This window comes from Rattus rattus, chromosome 6 (assembly GCF_011064425.1).
Source record: "Rattus rattus isolate New Zealand chromosome 6, Rrattus_CSIRO_v1, whole genome shotgun sequence".
NCBI classification, from domain to species: Eukaryota; Metazoa; Chordata; class Mammalia; order Rodentia; family Muridae; genus Rattus; species Rattus rattus.
Genome location: NC_046159.1, coordinates 33,416,018 through 33,435,918, shown reverse-complemented (window position 1 = coordinate 33,435,918; position 19,901 = coordinate 33,416,018). Strand labels below are relative to the sequence as shown.

General features: G+C 36.5%; 1 protein-coding gene across 7 annotated transcripts in view; it reads left to right on the top strand.

The window, feature by feature from the left end:
* Positions 1 to 19,901, top strand: part of Setd5 (SET domain containing 5) — a 78,621-nt gene that overhangs the window by 17,620 nt on the left and 41,100 nt on the right. For 3 of the 7 annotated variants that reach the window (XM_032905971.1, XM_032905968.1, XM_032905973.1), the window contains exons 2-3: positions 14,757 to 14,943; positions 19,789 to 19,894. In XM_032905971.1, coding sequence (XP_032761862.1) covers positions 14,873 to 14,943; positions 19,789 to 19,894 — 177 coding nt within the window. In that variant the 5' untranslated portion in view covers positions 14,757 to 14,872. Of the gene's footprint in view, positions 1 to 14,756; positions 14,944 to 15,740; positions 15,966 to 19,327; positions 19,521 to 19,788; positions 19,895 to 19,901 lie in introns of all 7 variants that reach the window. The other 4 variants (XM_032905969.1, XM_032905966.1, XM_032905970.1 and 1 more) reach the window with 2 other exon arrangements.

Genomic DNA, 19,901 nt, shown 5'->3' with positions numbered 1-19,901 from the left:
TAGAAGCATAAGGAATGGTCACAACCTCTTAACATTTATCTTTGCCTTTTCTGTTTTGTGAGTGTATTTAGAATGTACAAGTTGGTAGCCAAAATAAGGACCAATGTATTGTCTCTTTTGAACAGTTTACTAAAGCAAGATCAGCAGGAATTTGTCAGAGTATATACTCAAGTAAGAGAGAGAGAGAGAGAGAGAGAGAGAGTGTGTGTGTGTGTGTGTGTGTGTGTGTGTGTGTGTGTACACGCAAAATATATTATGGTTGAAAGCTGGTAGAGAAACAAGCTAGTTAACAAATATCCAGGAATTAGCTAAAGTTTGAATATCATCAGTACTAAAGCAAATGGAGAACCAGTGTTTGTTTCTTCTAAGAGTTGGAGTTTGTAATTTGAAAAGCAATCTTGAAAATAAGAAATCCTTAATTTATAGAAGAGTCCTATTAATTTTATCACTATTAGTGGCAAGTGGTAATTAACCAAGATATACATTGCTAGTAGTCTATAAGAACAGAAAATAAAGGATCTTAATCAATATTGCTAGTTTTCCAGAGTTTAGTTCTAGAGTGTTTTTCTAACTAGTAGTATTAATTTTTGCATTTGTGTTTGTTTGATACAAGCTCTCTCTATGTATTCCTGGAACTCTATTTAGACCAGGCCAGCCTCAAACTCAAGGGTATCTAATTGCCTCTGACTTCTGATTTTTGATACCAAAGGCATGTACCACCACACTAGTCAGTTTTTGCACTTTCAAAGTTTTTGGGGTTTTGCTTGTTTGGTTTTGGTTTTATCCTCACAAAACTGGAATCTTCTGCATTTTAGTTGTTAATGTTGGTTTATAAGAGAACTATTGAAGTCTGGAGCATGGACTTTGTTGTTATGGGGTTGGTGAATGTGTGCATGTGCTCTGTGCGTATGAATCGAGCTCCTGTGTGAAGATCTGAAGACAACTTACTGGGATTGGTTCTTTTCCACCATATGGGTCCTGGGAATTAAACTCTAGTCATCATCATACTTCTTACCAAATGTCTTTAACCAGTCTTTACTCACTGTCCCTGGGACATGGAATTGTTTAAAATGAAGTTTTATCCTGTGCTGTGGTATAGATCCTACGCTTGGGAGGTGATGATGGCAGGGCCACCAAGAGTTAAGGGTCACCTTTACATCAATTGCAAACCAGTGGCAAAACACTCATTTTGAAATATTTTGCTGAAGAAATATTAAAAAAAAATAGAAGGTATTTTAGTGAAAAAAGAAAATAGCTGATGCTTGGAAATTCTAAAATACTTTGTTTTACTCCATTCAGTGAATTCAATCCTTGTTTTAGGCTATGGCCAGAAAAACAACAAATGATTCAGGATACAATACAATTAACTACAAAAAAATGTTAACATGGTATGTGGTCATAGTTATGTTTCATATAGGAATTCAGCAAAAGTATTATTTTATCAGTGTCCTGAAGCTAAATTTTCAAGTAATCATTGAGACATTTTGTTCCAAATAGAGTGAGTGAACTGTTTTCTGAAACTAGATCAAAAATAGTATCTACGTCAAAGTTTTTCATTTCAAGGTCTTCTGTAAAAATATTTGCTGCCTATAATTAAATATGTTTGATGCTGTGATAGGAACTGTCAAAGGTCCTGGATCTCAGACCAAACTACTAGCTAGCTAATCCCATTTATTCTCATGGGCTTCTAGAGAAAGAGGTATATTCTCCATCCCAAAGACTGCATTTTTGTCAGTAATATGGTGTGGATAATATAAGTTAGTTTTTGCTAAGGCAAAGTTTTCCCCAATGTTTATCTTTTTTTTTTTAGGTAGCTATTACTCTCCAATACTGTGACTCTTTAAATAACCAAGTATTCTAAGTTTAGTTTCATTGTCTACAGTTATGAGGTTTACTTGGGTAATGGGTGATGTAGTATTGTTTTCATTGGTAGTATTTATGGCCTGCTTTCTGATAACTGGACTTAAAAGTTATGCTGGCTTTACATTTAAAATAGGAATAGTCTAAAACAGTTAAATGTTTTTATTCTGACACTCAGCTACTGTTACTGAGTTGTTGTTTTTTTTTTTTTTACTGTGGAGTAGGTGAGTCTCTGTTTGAAGTCTGTCACCACCCAAAAGTCCCCAAGTACTCAAAGAGACCAACCACTAAGTAAAAACAAGAGCAGCTGATCACCAGTGATGTGATGTACCTAGTTCTTATCTTTCTGGAGATAGTTTACAGAACACCACATGCATTTTTGTCTCCTTGGTTTGGAAGGATTGTTTTCCTATATTTTACCTATTTTTATGTGACACAAACAGTTTATAAGAAAGATGTTTGTTCGGGCTAGAGAGATGGCTCATTGGTTAAGAGCATTGACTGTTCTTCCAAAGGTTCTGAGTTCAAATCCCAGCAACCCTGTGGTGGCTCACAACCATCTATAATGAGATCTGATGCCCTCTTCTGATGTGTCTGAAGACAGCCACAGTGTACTTATATATAATAAATAAAATAAATCTTTTTTAAAAAATGATGTTTGTTCTTTCATATGAGAAATTTATATTCCTAGTAATGAATAAAGAAACTCATGAGATAATTTAAAGTGATTTAAGATAATTCATCCATTAAAACATTTTAAATAAGCACTTGCGCAACTCACACCTGAACATTACTCAGTGGTCTACTGGTTGGTGACTTACATAAGCTTTTTATTCATCTGAACCTTGCAAAAAAAGTAATGATCTTGACTCCCTCCATGAACTTTGTTGTTAGAATATGTAGGCCTTCTCGTATTGCCAATTAAGTAAGGTACAACTTACTATAAGATAATTCTGGGGTTAAATAACATTTAGCCATCTTACCCTATTAGTCAACTCCAATGTATGTGGGAATGTAAAATCACTTTACTTTTCTGGAGGATGGTTCATTAAGACTATGAAATATGTTCATACTATCTTAGCAGTTCTCCTTAGAACAGTTTGTCCCAAAGACTTGTGTGTATAGTGTAAACAAAGTTCTCAGTAAGTACATGAATGGGTGTTCAGTGCAGCACTGCAGAGTTCCAAAAACAAGCAACAGTGAGCATCTGCCTGCAGAAGAACCGTTTAAATTATAATGAATCAATAGAAGAGTGCTACCGTATCATTGAAGAAGTACATATGGATACAAAGATAGGTCCTGGGGTTGGGGATTTAGCTCAGTGGTAGAGCGCTTGCCTAGGAAGCGCAAGGCCCTGGGTTCGATCCCCAGCTCCAAAAAAAGAACCCAAAAAAAAAAAAAAAAAAAAAAAGATAGGTCCTGTTAAATATAAAAACCAGTTTACAAAACCAGTCAGGCTATTTCTTTTCTCTTTTAAGAGGATGCACGAGAATTTTACTTCTGGTTTTTTGTTTTTTATGCTCTTCTAATGTTGGATTTTTCTGAGATATAGTATCACTTTATAGCTCATGTAGACTAACTTAAACTTAGAAAAAAAATCATCTACCTTTGCCTCTTCATGTTCTGGGATTACAACCATGTGCCCATCACACATAGATTATGTTTGTATGCTTTTTTATAAGCATCTTTGTAATTATAAGGGTTAATTATAAGGGTCTTTACTGATAGAGCCAGACAACTGCAGTGGGAAAGCCTTTTGTACACGTCAGAGTATTATGCTTAAGGTTTCTTTGGTGTTAATGCCCTTAGCTACTTCATCAGGAACAGAACATACATGGTCGAGCTCGTTTCTTCGTTTTGAGAAATTTTTCTGTCATACTTACCTTTATTAGGGTAAGAAAAAATTGTAGTGGATTGGCTTTTAGGCAGTCGGGAATGTTACTTTCTTTTCAGAATTTGACTCAGTTATTATAGAAAGAAACATAGTCAAGAGGTTTTTTTGGTTTGGTGTGGTTTGGTTTGGTTTTTGTCTTGTATGTGGCTGTGAGCATGTAATGCTTGTCACATGGGTAAACAAATATTACCTAAAGAGATAAGAAACATCTTCAGGGACCAGGTAAGGAGATGATTCCACACCTTAAATCCAGCATTTGGGTGGAGGATGTGCAGGATCTCTGAGTTTGAGTAGTTCTAGGCCAGCCAGGACTACATAGCGAGACCGTGTCTCAAAAAGGAGGAGGGGGAAGAGGAGAAGAAAGAGGGAAGGAGGGAGGAGAAAAGCAGCAGCCTCAGGCCAGGCTGATAATGCAGCTAGTTAGTAACAGTGCGTATCTACCATGTACAAAGCCTTAGCTTTGATTCCTACCACCATATAAAACTCTGGGTGTTTTGGTACACGCCTATATTAGCATGCAGGAGGTAGAGGCAGGTGGATTGGAGTTTGAAATCAGCCTGTCAAGTACCTAAGATGGAAAACACACCTTCAGATAGCTTTTGTGTTTATATTAGTGATTGTTGTCAATGATAAATAAAGGGAAAAGTGGGGAATCTGCATAATACAAAACTCAAGGTAAATCTGCATAATACAAAAAAGCTGGGAGTCTTATTCTGAACTTGTGTAGTGCTGGTAAATAAAACACACTTTTCATTTAGATATTGCTATCCAAAGTAATTAGTTTAATAAAAGCTATACATTAAAATCTTAATTTTCTTTGAACTCTACTGCTATATGTGTGACTTTTGTGAGTAAATTTCCCGCATTTCATTGTTAATCATACAGCCCAGAGCTTATTAAATGGTAGGCAAGCACTCAACCACTCAGCTGTACTTAGTCCCGTAAGTTAATCTTTTTGAAAGTGATAGAGTCTTGGCAGTGTCTAAGTGGTTTAAGGTACTTGCCTTACAAGCATGAGGACTGATTTTGAGCAAACCCATGCAAACCTGGACACAGTTCAGTCTGTTATCCCAGCCCATAATAAGAGAGGCAGAGAGAGGAGAATCACCAGAAGTATGTAGTCCTGTCAGCATGTATACACAGCAGTGAACAGGAGACCCTACCTAAATCAAGGACTGATAATGATAACTTCAGGTGTCAGTTGTCCTCTGATCTGCATACTCATAATTGCACATCTGAGCATGTGTTCATGATGTATGCTTCATGGTATGTGTAAATAACTATTTAGAAAATGTAAACTTTCAGAGTTTGAAAATCTAAAAGGTCTGAATTTGTTAGAAAGAGGAGAGCATAAGTGTGAGATTCTCCTGCCTATTAAAGTACATTTCTGGTAAGAAAGAATGCTTAAGTATCGTCTGATTGTAAGAGCACAGTAGGACAGAACCTCAGAAGTCTTGATTTTTTTTTGTTTGTTTGTTTGTTTTGGGTTTGGTTGATTTTTTTTTCATTTTTCTGAGAAAATTTTATTGGCTTTTTTAATAAAATGTATTTGCCAGGCAGGACGATCCCATCCTCAACTGTGTAGACGATTCTAGTTGGCCTGCATTGAGATTTAATGGGGTCCTACTATATAACTTTTGGCTAACTTGGAACTCTGATGTATAGACCAGACTGATCTCAAACTCAGAGATTTTTACCTGATTCTACCTCCTGACTCCTCATATTAAAGGCATGTACCACCATGCTCGGCTCAGAAGTCTTGCATATAGAATCTAAATTCCTTGAGGAAAAGATCCCTATTCGGTTATTAGAAGCCTTACATTTTCCTTTAACATGCCCCCTCCCCCGTTTCTTTCAGAAGATTTTATTAGCTATCTGAAAAAAATTTATTTGTCAAGCAGGATAATCTTATTTTACTTCTGCTGGAACCAGCATGTGACTGCATGTGACTTGGTCTTTGCTGATTCTGTGTCCCCAATGCAGTCTTTTTTGACTGCCCTGCTGAAACCTGGCCTACCCAGTACCACATAGAAGTCCATAGATCCTAATAATTGGGTCATATTTGACACCCAGATCAAAGTATTCTTGAATCCCAAAACCAAAGTTTCCAGTATTTGAGAAGTTATTTTTCCGTAATTTAGGCCTTCAGACCTTTTTCTATTAATTTTTTTTCCTTATGCCAAAGAATGAATAAAATACTGATTCTTAAAATCTTACTAATTTAAGGTCATTATTTAGATCTGTTGTCATGGTATATGGTCTTAACCCAACTTCTTTCTTCTTTTCCTACCCTCTCCTACTGCCACATGCAGCTTGACCTTTATCATAGCCATTATAAATAGGAATTTTTTTTTTTTTTTTTTTTTTTTTTTTCTTTTTTTTTTGAGCTGGGAACCGAACCCAGGGCCTTATGCTTCCTAGGCAAGCGCTCAACCACTGAGCTAAATCCCCAACCCCAGGAATTTCTTTTTAATTGGTCTTAAATTGCTTCATAGTAAGCAAAGCTTTACAGACATTGACTATACCAGATCCAGAATCCCCTGGAGATAATGTAAATTTAGTTAAAGAAACCAGAGGGTAAAGAAGAGTTAGATGAAAAGGAAATTTTATCTTGGCTTGAATTGTTAAGTCACATATTTCAGTTTATGCCAATTTGTTTCTCTCTTTTTCTACAATTCCTGGATCTTTTGCCTGTATTCCCTATCTTCAGAGTTAAACCCAACATACTATTGTCTAAATTAGGTGGACTTTTTACAAGATCTCTGAATATTCTTAAATACTAATGTAATATTTATCCTTTCTCTCCCTGTTACTGTTTGGTTTGTTAGTTTTTGTTTTGAGACAGGATCTCGTTGTGTGCCCAGGTTGACCTGGAACTCACAGAGATTTCCTTTCAAGGACTGAGATTAGAAGTTTTTACCATCACACCCAACCTGTACCTTTTGGGTTTTTTCGGTTTGGGTTTTATTGTGGAGTTGTTTACTTCTTTGTCATGTTTTTCACATTTCCTCTTCCTTCGTTTTTTGGGTGTTTGGGAAAAGTGAAAGCTATTTTTAGCCACATCCAGGTTATTAGTGATAGCACTTCTTTCTTTATAGATTCTTACCTAATTCTAAAAGCTTCGTAAACATCCTGCTGCAGATTCTTCTCCGTGTGTATCTTGTAGTTATCAGGAGCAGGGCAATCTTCTTTCTGTTGGACCTACTTGAGACATTATATAAATGACAGGAAGGCATTTAGTTGGGACTGGCTAACAGTTCAGAGGTTTAGTCCATTATCATGGCAGGAAGCATGGCAGTCTATAAACAGACATAGTGCTGGAGAAGGAGGTGAAACTTCTTCATCCGCCTTTATAGGCAGCAGGAAGAAATAATGAGGCACTGGGCCTGGCTTGAGCATCTCAAGCTAGTCGGGACCATTCAGGATTCACAGAAATTTGAAGCAGGAATAAAGAAAATGAGTATTTTATTTTGATAACTTTAGAAGTCATTTGTGTAATACGGTGTTTCTGAAGTCATTGAACTAAATTATGGGCTATATCACAAAAGTTCTAGCTCCTTATGTAATCATTTTTCCTAGTATCCTTTTCTCCCATGGTAAAAAAAAAAAAAAGTAGTATGTTATGTATGGTATTGCTGGGTTTTTCCCTTGGGATAGTTGGGTATTGGCTAGAAATGGATACATATATAATTCAGATGGTACATGAGTTCTGCAGAAAACTGGTTATTGGTAAAAAAAAAAACTTGCATTTTGGGGTGTGTGTGTGTGTGTGTGTGTGTGTGTGTGTGTGTGTGTGTGTGTGTGTGTGTGTAGAAGTTGTTGAGGACAAGCTGGGTTTGTCAGTGGATCCAGTATTTTTTAGATCTGGTGGATTGTTAATTGATGGGAGAGTGAAGCTACATTTTAAAGACCTCATAATAGTTCCCAGTCTATTAAAAAAATGTTTTTCATTTATTTACTTTTACTCCCCTCTCTCCTCCCAGTCCCACCCTTTAAACCCCCCATTTTAAATTTTATAGTCATAAGAAAAATGATTTAAAAAAAGATTCAACTTACATGTACAGTATTTTAGATAAGCAGATTGAAAGATCAAATCATAAAATTACTATTTTTTCCCAACCCCTTTGCAATTTTTCTGAAGGTAATTTTTTTTAAGCTAAGACTCACATATCCCAGATTTGCCCAAAATTTTCTATATGTAACCCAGCATAACCTAGAACTTCTGATAATTCTACCACCAAAGCCCTGGGATTATAGCCCTGTAACGCTATGCCAAGTTTGTGCAAGGCTAGGGCTGGGTGGTACCAAAGCATCCTACCAGATTTCACCCCTAGTCTCTGTTTGAACAAATTTTCTCTCTTAGCTCAGTTAAATTACTCATTAACTTATTTACTAAAGAATTTTCAGAGTTGTGCTGTACATGTTAATTTTCATTATGTAATCATGTAAATACAGGATTGAGCATAATGTTTTCAGGTAAAAATGTATAGGATACCTGAGTTTTGAGTTACGTCCTAGTTTAAGGGTGGTGGTTTTAAAAAGAAATTTGGTTTGAGGCTTCTTGTTGGAGTTCACTAACATAAGGTTTTTAACAAGGTAAGAACAGTCTGATATATGAAAAACCTAATACCTAAGGAAGATTATAATCATTAACTCTAGTAAGATCTGAAGTCATACTGCCCCTTAGAAAAGGAGGCATTGTAAAGATACATTGTTTAACTTTTATCTTGACCTAAGCAGTAGTAGGTTTTCTTTTTTATCTACTAGATGACATCATTTTATGTACTGAGTTCCATGTAATTTCAGAAATACAAAATTTACCTCTCTGGCCCTAGATTAGCCTAAATATGTATCTTTAGTTTTGTGACTCATAATTGTGGATCAGATTTCATGGCAGTTTTTATGCAAGAGACTTTGGTGTCCCTGGTTTTTCATAGGAAACTGAGGAAGATAAGTGTAAATTTTTACTGTAAAGGTTTTATTGTTAATATGTCTAGAGAATTCTGTTAAAAGTAAAAATATTTTTGGTGTTTCATTTTAAATGTAATTATGAGTGGTGGTTATTATAAACATAGTTAAATGAAAAGCAAGGTAAGACAGGGCATTCTAACAAAGGGGCTTGCTTGGGATGTATGTGGTAGGAATATTCCTTTTATTTTATCAGAGACTGAAATTGAAGAAATTTGACATTCTGGTGGTTTATGGGGAGCTGCTCAGAGATTGCTTCTTGGCGGAGTTGCTGTCTGCAAAGGCTGCTAACAATCTCTTGTCTGGCAGCAGATCTTGTTCGTCAGGATTGCATCATCTCTGGGAGAGTGGCCAAGGTCCACAGCCTCAGTACAAAGACTGTCTGAAGCGTATGAGGCCTGGTTCTCTTTCTAAAGCGGCAGTCTTCTTCCTGCCAGTCCTCTTCACAGGATTGCTAAAGCAGACTTGTGTGTTTCTTTCATTGGATTGGCTGTTTATTGGACTCTTGTCTCCCAGCTGCTTCCGCCTCACCTGTCTGATAACATTTCTTCTGAAATCTCTTAAAAGTCCAGAAACTACAAATAACTGGTAACTCTCAAAAGAGTACTTAGTATTGGAAGACAGGCTGGGTTTGTTTGTGGATTCAGTATTCTGTAGATCTGGTGGATTGTTAATTGATCGGGGAGTGAAACTATACTTTTATTTTGCCTGTCTTTTCTCTTACTTGCTGCTGCTGAAGACTTATTTTATTTCTTCCTTTTACTGTTACCTTCAAATCTTTTTTCAAAATTTTGAGTGTACTTTTGAGAGTATTTTTCTAAAGACTACTTTGTTTTCTAGATTTTTCTTTTTCTTTTTTTTTTTTTAAAAGATTTATTCATTTATTATATACAAGTACACTGTAGCTGTCTTCAGACACACCAGAAGAGGGCATCGGATCTCTTTACAGATGGTTGTGAGCCACCATGTGGTTGCTGGGAATTGAACTCAGGACCTCTGGAAGAGCAGTCAGGTGCTCTTAACCGCCGAGCCATCTCTCCAGCCCTTCTAGATTTTTCAAAATGAGAAACACATACACACAAAAAACATAAATGTAAAGGGCATGCCCTCTAACAATTGGTGACTCGTGAACAGCTCTCTGTCCATGTTTATGACCTGTTATTATTTTGGTTATTGAAAGCTCATTTTGGTCAGTACTATATTTGACTTTGTGAAGAAAACATGAATTTAAGAAATACTGATTACCTATCTCTTCCTTTCTTCCTCTTCTTACCCCCAAATCTAATAGGTTACCTATTTTCCTTCCTTTTTGGGGATATAGTAAGTTGATGGAATTGACCACAGGTAGAACTGATCCCCTGGCCCCCACTTTTTATCAGGAATGAAATGAGGGAAAAGGAAGGAGTTATAATTTAGTGTCTTTCTAGACCCTTTTGTCCAAAGTAATGGTGTATGCCTATTATTATCGCACTTGGGAAGGCGAGCCAAGGCTATAGCGATTTCCCAAAAAAAAAAAAAACCCTAAAAGTTACTGAGGTTGTAATTGGTGGGTAAAGAACCCCCAAGGAAAGACAGAAAAACTTGGGAATCCCCCGGGAAACAGTTTTGATTGAAGGGAAGAGAAGGGCAGTATCTCATCAACTTGGAAACCAAGGCTATTTTCTTCCTGCTCTTAGTTATTTTGTGTGCAATGGTGCATGCACGTTAAAGGGGTAAGCTTAGTTCTAAATGGAAAGTAGGGTGATTAACAAGGCAATACAGAAATAAAATTATTAATCTATAACATTCCACTTTTTGAGCATATCAATATTTCTTCATATATTAAGTTGTGTCTCAGACTTTTCTCGAATTTCAGAGCTACTGGCATATAATTGGGGAGATCTCAAAGGTGACAGACCCAAATCCTTTTCATTTGTTGTATTTTGAATTTTAGTAAATGTTGAATTTGGTTACCATGATGAGTTTACTCAGTAAACATTTCTTGATCCTTCTTGATACGTCAGGCATAGTATTTAGCCTTGGAACTACAGCTTTGGGGTAAAAAAAAAAAAAAAAGTCTTTTTTTTTTTTTTTTTTTTTTTTCAATCCCTGCCATGGTTTGTGTTCTGGTGAAAAGAATTTAAGTAATGGAGTAAATTATATTTTGAAATTATTTTTGTCTAGACACAGTTCTTACACATCTCCAAGTTAGGAGACTAAATTAATAGCTACTCTAGCTATAAGCTTGATTAAACCCAACTAAATGTTTTCTTACATAAGATATAATAAAAGATTGTATATAGATAATGTAGTAAAGGTTCTTTATCATTTAAATAGCTACATTTTCACATCATTTTTTCAATGAAGGAACTGTATAAAAAGAATTTTGTTATTATCAGAATTTGAATTAGGAAACCTTGTCATAGGGCTGGAGGATAACCTAGCAGTTAAGAGCCCTGGCTGTTCTTCCAAAAGTCCTAAGTTTAATTCCTAGCACCCACAATCATCTATAACTACAGCCTCATAGGAGCTGATGTCCTTTTCTGGTGTACAAATGTACATTAAGTTAAAACCATCAAAAATAGACATTAAAAAAAGAAACTCCATTATTATGATTTAGGGCAACATGATCAAGTTGGCCTATTAAAATCGCCTTTATCAGAATAGTAGCAGCAGTACACTTGATAAGAGGGAAAAGAATTTATGAAGAAAAATTAATAGGCCAATTTCTTAATGTTTCTTAAAGCTGTGTATCAACTGTTCAGATGGCTGGTGTAATATCTCACCACTGCATTTGAGACAACGTCTCACTGTATAGTCCAGGCTTGCCTTTCTTGAGCCTTCTGCCTTGGTCTATTGAATGCTGGGATTACTGGGTGTGTGCCTAGCTATTGTGTTAGGATTTCATAAGGTAATATAGAAATAATTTATTCATTTTTGAGAGGAGATACTACCTGAAGTAACCTTTTCATCTTTGCCTTTTAATGTATCGTTTTTCAAGTTACTATCAGAGAGAAAAAATTAACTATCAGGCTCAGGTATGTATGTCTGTAGATGATAGTTAGATGGGTAATAATTATTTTTATGAATATATGTTAGTGGTGGCAATAGCAAAAAAATTATTAATAATGTTGAATAATTTTAAGGCCTTTTCTGACATAGAACCCATGATTTGAATTCTTTTGATTAGTCATAAGTTATCTGATAGATTCCGGTGTTTATCAGGTCAAACAACTTTCAGACTTTTCTTAATGCAAATTGTCTAACTAAAATTAGAGGGAGTGCCCTTCTATGTGCTCTTTGGGTTTATATGTAAGGTGTTCTCTTTGCTTTGCCACTTGCAGATTTTTTGTCATTTACCCAATTGTTTGGGTGTTCTTTGAGAATTCTTGTTTAGCTACTTAAGAGGGGATGGATATTTATTTGCAAGTTGGTTCAATGACAGCAAGTACAGCAGTCACACTGATCATAAATTATGTCAAGTTGATAGGAAAGTTGACTTCATTTTAGTTTTTAGTCTTAACAGTGTCACCCTGAGTTGATGAGAACAGGTATTTTGCCATACCCTGTTTGAAGAGGCCCAGGTCCTACAGAAAACTGCTTTCATTTATTGCTGTGGTAGCTTTCTCAACTAATGGTGCAGAAGTAATACCTTTATGTGGTCTTAATTTTGGACTAATTGACCATTCAGAATTAGTTTTCTTTTGCCACATTAATGTGTCATTTATCAAAATGAAATTCATGTCTCATCAGTAAGTTTAAATTTTTCATTAATTCCTAAATTGATTTAGGAATCATCTACTTTTTGTTTTATTTAACTATTTTTTAATAGTATTGGTAATTATTTGACTTCTTTCTGTTTTGGGTTTTAGAGACAGGGTTTCTCTGGGTAGCTCTGGCTGTCCTGGGAGCTTACCATGTGCACCAGGCTAGCCTTGAACTCAAGAGATCCCCCTGCCTCTCCCCCTGTGTGCTTGGATCAAAGGCTTATGTCACCACCACCACCGCCTGACCGATGACTTTCTACTGTTGAATAAATTAATAAATCAATTACCAGAGCCTTTTTAGTCTAGACCTTTGCCTTTATTGACTTCTAAACACATAAATTTTAGTGGCTCTTTTTACATTAATATGAAACCACTAATGTGAATCATGCAGATACTGCTTTTTTACCTCCTAATGTCTTTTTTTTTTTTTTTTAATTAACTTGAATATTTCTTATATACATTTCGAGTGTTATTCCCTTTCCTGGTTTCCGGGCAAACATCCCCCTCCCCCCTCCCCTTCCTTATGGGTGTTCCCCTCCCCACCCTCCCACCTCCTAATGTCTTAATCTGCTTTTTCCCCATATTTACTACTCACTGGTTTTTTTTCTTCCTAAATAATGCCAGTTTATGGCTACCAAATCAAAGTATATTCACTGCTTTTTTATCCAAAATAATCTTTGTCATGCAATGTTCTTTAGTATTTTAGTTACCTTTCAGAGAGAAAAAGCACACATGTACATTCTTTTAAAGTCATTAAGTCACAACAAAATTGAGCAGGAGGTACAAATTTCTGTATGTCCTCTATACCCACACATGCTTAGCTTCCTCTCTCCACCCCCTCTTTTATGTTTTTTCTTAAAGATTTGTTTATTTTATGTATGGCTGCTCTATCTGCATGTATTATCTGCATGTCAGAAGAAGGCTTCAGGGGTTGGGGATTTAGCTCAGTGGTAGAGCGCTTAACTAGCAAGTGCAAGGCCCTGGGTTCGGTCCCCAGCTCTGAAAAAAAGAAAAAAGAAGGAAAAAAGAAAAGAAGGCAGCTTCAGATTCCATTATATAGATTGCTACAAGCCACCATGTGGTTGCTGGGAATTGAACTCTGGGCCTGTGAAAGAGCAACCAGTGCTCTCCACTGAACCATCTCTCCAGCCTCTCATTTCTGTTTTTATTCATATCTATCAGTGTATATTGCTGCACAATTATGAGTTTTAGATAATTACATGATCTCTAAGACTAGTTAATAGTTAAGACTATTTAAAAGAAGTCAGAGAGGGGCTGGAGAAATGGCTCAGCATTAAATTAAAAACAGTGGCTGTTCATCTACAGGACCTTGGTTTCAATACCTAGCACCCACATACCGGCTTAAAACTGTCTGAAACTCCATTCTGAGTGCCCTCTTCTGGCCCCTGTGGGCACTGTGTACATTTAAAATGTATAGCATGCAAATAAAACAGATTTTTAACAACAAGTCAGAGTATAACAATTGATATCTTCTACCAGGTTTACATTAAAAGGAATAACTGAGTGTTGATTCAACTATGCTTATTGGTTGCCTGGAAGGAGTTTAAATGAAACTATTACAGAATAGTAGTTCTAGGATACTTCTGATAACCATCCTAAATCTTAAAAAATTTGTTTGGTATATCGTAGACTACTGGAAAAGTATATCTGCTGAACAGATAGAGTGAGGATCATGTGGTTTTTAGTGAGCCAGTCACAGACTATTGTTTTCACTTTGGCAGAAAAAAGAATAATGAAAATAGAAATTTAAAAGTAAGTGTAACTTTTTACTAACCTCCTTTGTAGAACATTAGTTAAATTAGAATACATAGTAAGCCTAGATTTAATTTTTTTTAACTTTATTAAGGGAGCTAAAGAGATGGCTTACAGTATAAATAGTACTTGTACAACTATGAGGACCTGAATTCAAATCTCTAACATCCATGTAAGAAGACAGGAGGCAGTGGCTTCACATACCTCTAACCAGTACTGATGGGCATAGATACTACAAGTGGATCCTACAAGCTTACTGGCCAGCCTGCTAACCCAGCCAAAATGGTGATTTTGCAGTTCAGTGAGAGACCCTGTCTCAAGGGAATAAGATTTGAGAGCCTTAGAGGAAGACAGCCAGAATCCTCTTGTGGTTTTTCATGTGCAAAGCATACACACTGTGCAGAGATACCACAAACACAAAAATTGTTATTCTAACAGTACAAAACACCTTAACAGCATTTAAGATAAATTTAAAAAATTCTCTGGTCAGTGGATATTTTCATTTTCTGTGGCAGGATTCCTCATGTCCGTAACATGCTGGCTGAGGCTCTGCAGTTCACCCCCACTCTTTGAGTGGTCAGTCTCCATTAATTGGACCCCGTGATTCCTACCCTCTGCTGTCTTGGACGTCATGAGCATTGCAATCCCTCTGGGAGTCACCACACCAGATACATCGTACTCAGATATGGCTGCTGGATCAGAGTAAGTGCTATTTCCTAGATAATAGGATTGCTGCAAGCTTGTGTGAGGATGGATTTCTTCCGGGCAGGTCATAAGCTATATGTAATATTTTCTTAAAACCTATCCCACTTCAGAAAACATTAGGCTTGCCCTCCCCCCACCCCCAGTTGGAGGGACAAAGGAATTAGAAGGGGGAGGAAAGGAGCTTTTAAGGAGGGATTTCTGGGTAAATAGAATCAAAGTTGCAAAGCAGTGATTACATTTTCCTTTGTTTTATGGGCGGGGAAGATTGAAATGAAGTGGGTGTTACCACCTCCTTCTAAAGAGTTAATTATTCTGATGAAAAGAGATAGGTTTTCTTTCAGACTGATTTTCTTTGAAGGCCTCTTCCTATGTACTTGCCATTATTCTAGAGTAAAGGGGCTGAAACTTTATATGGGCAGGCTGCTTTTAACCAGCTCACTCTGGGGTAGAAGACGTGGAGAGCTGTATCATCTATTTTTACAATATTCGTTGCCTAGAAAGAGGACCTTCAAAGTCAGTGGTACCAAATTTGTTTTTTCAGCTAAGAGCAGCATTAGGAATTCAGAATTTGTCGAAAGGCCCAATCCCTTAAATAGACTCAGTTCTTTGAAGAATTTAAATGCCAAATGACAATGAAGGTAGGCCTTCATTATACAATTTTATATATTACTCGGTTTAAAATTTTTTAGCCTTTTGTATCCCTTCTCTTTTAAGTTGTCCAAGATTGCCCCCGCTCACAGATTCCCCCCTCTTGTCCTTTTACCTCCCTTGTACCCAATCTTCCTTGCTTACAGAAAGGAAGTGGAAGCCCCCTACCTTTCAAGACGAAGTGGCACTACACCAGGATGTGAAAGTCCAGCGAAAGAGACCCAAGGGGCCTAGGGGGCAGCACACCCCCAGAAGCCAAGTCTATTCCAGGCAGTACCAGGGATTAGGGTCTGGGCTGGAAAAATCCTGGTGTTTTGAATATGTTCAGGTCCAGTTCAGACTCTTGATCCCACAGCCACTTCTTGAGTGAGGTGGGTGTTGCTCTAATTCCCGTTTCTCTTGCCATTTTCAGTCCCTGGGAATTCTTTCCCCTTCAGCAAAGCAAAGCGACTGTTCCAGAATTCTGGGTTGAATGGCGTCCCTTGTTTATAGTGGTTTCCTTAAAACTGAGGATATTATTAAAGAGCATGTATCTCTCTTTATAAAGCTACCTACTGTTGACTTTTATTGTGTTCCTTAAAGAGGAAGACATGAAACTACCCTGGGAAGTAATATATGGTATTCTGGGGTAGTCTGGAATTGAAAGTCATTTTCAAGCTTATTCCCATAAAACAATGGGAGGAGGGAGGGTATAGGAATGACTAGTTGTCTTTCTTTATTGTAGAGGATTTTTTGTTGTTGTTGTTACTTTGTTGCTGTCATTTGGGGGGTTTTGTTTTGGTTTTGGCTTTTTGGTTTTCTTTTTTTGTTTTTTTGTTGGGTTTTTTTTTGTTTTGTTTTTTGTTTTTTTGTTTTTTGTTTTTTTTTTGTTTTTTGTGGTTTGGTTTTGGTTATGATTTTTGCATGCCAACAAGATTTAGTTAAATACTATTAGCTGAGACTTCCAATTGTGTAATTTTTCTCTAAAATAAAGTGCTTAAAACTCTTGCTGTGTTATTGGATAGCCAGCTCAATTGTATAGTGGTTATAGGTCTTTATAAAGTCATAAACTACTACAGTGTTAACAAATGATGTATAAGTAGACAGCATTATTATTTATAAGAAGTAAAGAGGTTAAATGAGTACGTTTGGAATTGGTAGGTAAGGAAAAGATCTAAAGCAGTTATTTTTAAACAGATAATTTCCTCCAAGTATAACAGTAACTGCACATATGGTCTGGGGAATCAAGGAGCAATTCAAGAATGAACGTAGTCTAGCCTGTACTATGACTGCAATGCTGTGTCCTTGAACTTTCTAAGGGTTCTCATTCAGTATCTCCAGACAAAATTCTCATAACTATGCTCAACAACCAATTTCACATTTCTTGTTGATTAGTTTTACAAAGGGTCAATCATTTAGCTTATATGCTAGTCTGTTACTAATTATTAATGATATTTGTCCTTCATCATGCCTAACCGTTGTTCCAAGAACTCTAAAGATGAAATGTGGTATTCAGGGCAACATATCTAACCAAGGAAGAACCTATACCTTGCCTCATAAAATTTTTAACTCTTGATTGTTTACATTTTACAATTATATACATGCACAAAGTTACTTGTAGGAAAACTTGTAGATATAACAATAACCACAAAAAGATCTTCGCATCTCTTGTATGACCAAATACCAGTTATTTTCGAAGAGATGACCTTATAATGTCAGGCTGAGTATTGTTCGTTGCACATAATTGATGGGATATATCTATTATGAGCCACATTTCTCTATGTATGCCCAACTCTTAAATCATTTTAGTCAAAAGAAGGATATAATCATTTGCATAAAATGGTTGTCTAATAAAGACATGCAGTCCTAATACTTCCTTTTTTGTTTGTTGTTTTTTTGCGGTCCTGAGGCTTGAACCCAGGTCCTCAAACAGACTGGATAAACTACCTCCCCATATCCTATACTGTAAAATTTTAATCAGTGTTTTAAAATACACATAAAAATCAATGTATAATTTCTAACTCATGTAGACATTGTAAAGTTCCTCATTAAAAATATGTTTAAATTTTAGATTAGGTGTGCATAACAATATTTTAAATGGCTGTGCTTGAACTTGACTGCATACTACTGAGCAGTAGGATGGCCTGTTAACCCCACAATGTACGTTTTATTTTTATTCCCTAGACTTGCACATGAAGTGCATATGTTCATATTTACCCAGTTTGGAGATGGGTAAGATATAATCAGCATAGTTCCATCTCCATGGCCATCTTTTATTTCATGCAACCTTTATTTTTTCTGTCCCACAAAAAAACTTCATTTCTAATAAACAACTTTCTTATTTCACCCCATGTGTTTAATGGTATAAAATCCCCTACATAAAACTATGTACAGCCCTTTGAATTACTTACCTAGTAACATACATAGTCAATAACAGTGTATAAATCCATTATTTTCTTTTAACTGTCCATCATAAAAACTAAATTCTACCTTCATTTTATTAATGCTTGTCTGCCTTTGGTTTCATTTTAGGAAACCCTACCTGTTTCCTAATACTCAGCCAATTACCTCAGTGACCCATGTTCAGATCATCCTTTTCTCAAGAATACTGACCTGCATTCTTGATATATTCCCCTTCCAGCCACCCCCACTGCCAATTCCCATTTTGAAGACCCTGTCAATTACTAAAGTGCATGCACCTCACTAACAGAGAACACTCTCCTCTGTCTGAGTTCCTCACCTAGAAATGACCTTTGCTGTTATTAATAAGACCCCTTCTCACAGTTGTGGACCATAAAACTAGGTGAGTTCAATACACATCTCAGTGTTCTTTCACCCCTCACTTACCGTTCATGTGCTACATTGAACTGCACGGTGTACTCCTGCTTGCTGTTGTGTGTTTTGTGTATCTTGAAGCAGGAAGGTGGTTATTTGGAGCAAACTGAATTATTTGATTCGCTAAAACCCTGTGATCTCTATAGAGTTGTGTTAACACTGACCATTGGTGTTGCTAATGGGTGAATCTTTTTTCTGATTGATGTACCTTACAGATAAAACATTCTCACTTCTGCCAAGTCATACAATTACATTCCTTATGTATTCTTCAAAAGTCCATAAAACTGAACCAGATAACAAAAGTTGAAGTAAAGAAACAAGGAAAAAACCTATTTCATCCTTGGCTATGGATGCCTTTTTCTTTAACCAAGTAAAACTGATGTTAAATTTATGACCTTGAATATAAAAATAAAAAGAGAGAGTTCCTGGGCCTAAAGGCCTCAAATACAGTATACAGATAGAGTGTTAACCTTGTTTTCAAGCAGTGCATAATGGGAAAGGAGGAGGCTTTGAGTCAGAAGATGTCTTTGTTTTAAATCCTGACTCTATAAGCATACATACTTAGAAAAATCATGTAATCTCACCACCTCAGCTTCACTTCCCTCTATAAAAAGGGGGTGACCATGTTTGATAATTACAGATATTACATGAATTAATACATATAGACCCAAATTATAGATGATTCATAATGGTAATCACAGTTAGTTTCTAGTATGAAACAAATTTAACTCCCAAATCCAGTTTTATTTTGAAGTTCTATGTTATTATCATGCAGCTGTTAACAATTGTGTCCTTGAATATGCTTGCATGTCCTTGGTGGATGAGAAATTCTAATATGTGAAAAGGTATTTGGGGGTTCATCAAGATGAGAGGTGTGATAAATATAAGATGCCATTGTTTTTGCCTGTACTTTCTTCAGGGTATCCTGTCTTGGTAGTGAATGGAAGAGGGCCTGGTCCCTGGGGCAGTGCAGAAGGCACTTTCATCATCTCACTCACTGCAAATGTCATGTGAGGTTTCATGGAAGTATTAAGAGATCCAATTAAGAAGAATAGTTCTGAGTCTAAACCAGCCCAGAGTGGCTTCTCTAGGGGAAACTCCCCGCTCTGCTGGTACGTTTGTGTTTGTCATTAGGGACACCTTGTATCCCAGGTGCCTGCCTTGAGACATCTGCCTATACTGGCTTCATGTTACACACAAATCCACATTCAATAACACTATTATTTATAGGCTTAGTTATGTTAAACAGATTTTCACTAAGTTCTTATTCTAGTGGCTGGTGGTTGTGGAAAGAGAAGGGATTAGAATGGGAAGTGAACTGCTAGTTTAAGAGAAGAGTAGGTGTTATGCTATCATGCATTGCTTTTCGCCTTTGTGCAGCCCTGAATCTGTGGAGGCTAGTCCAGCAGTTAATGAGAAGAGCGTGTATTCCACTCATAATTATGGGACCACTCAGAGGCATGGGTGTCGAGGACTGCCTTATGCTGTGAGTA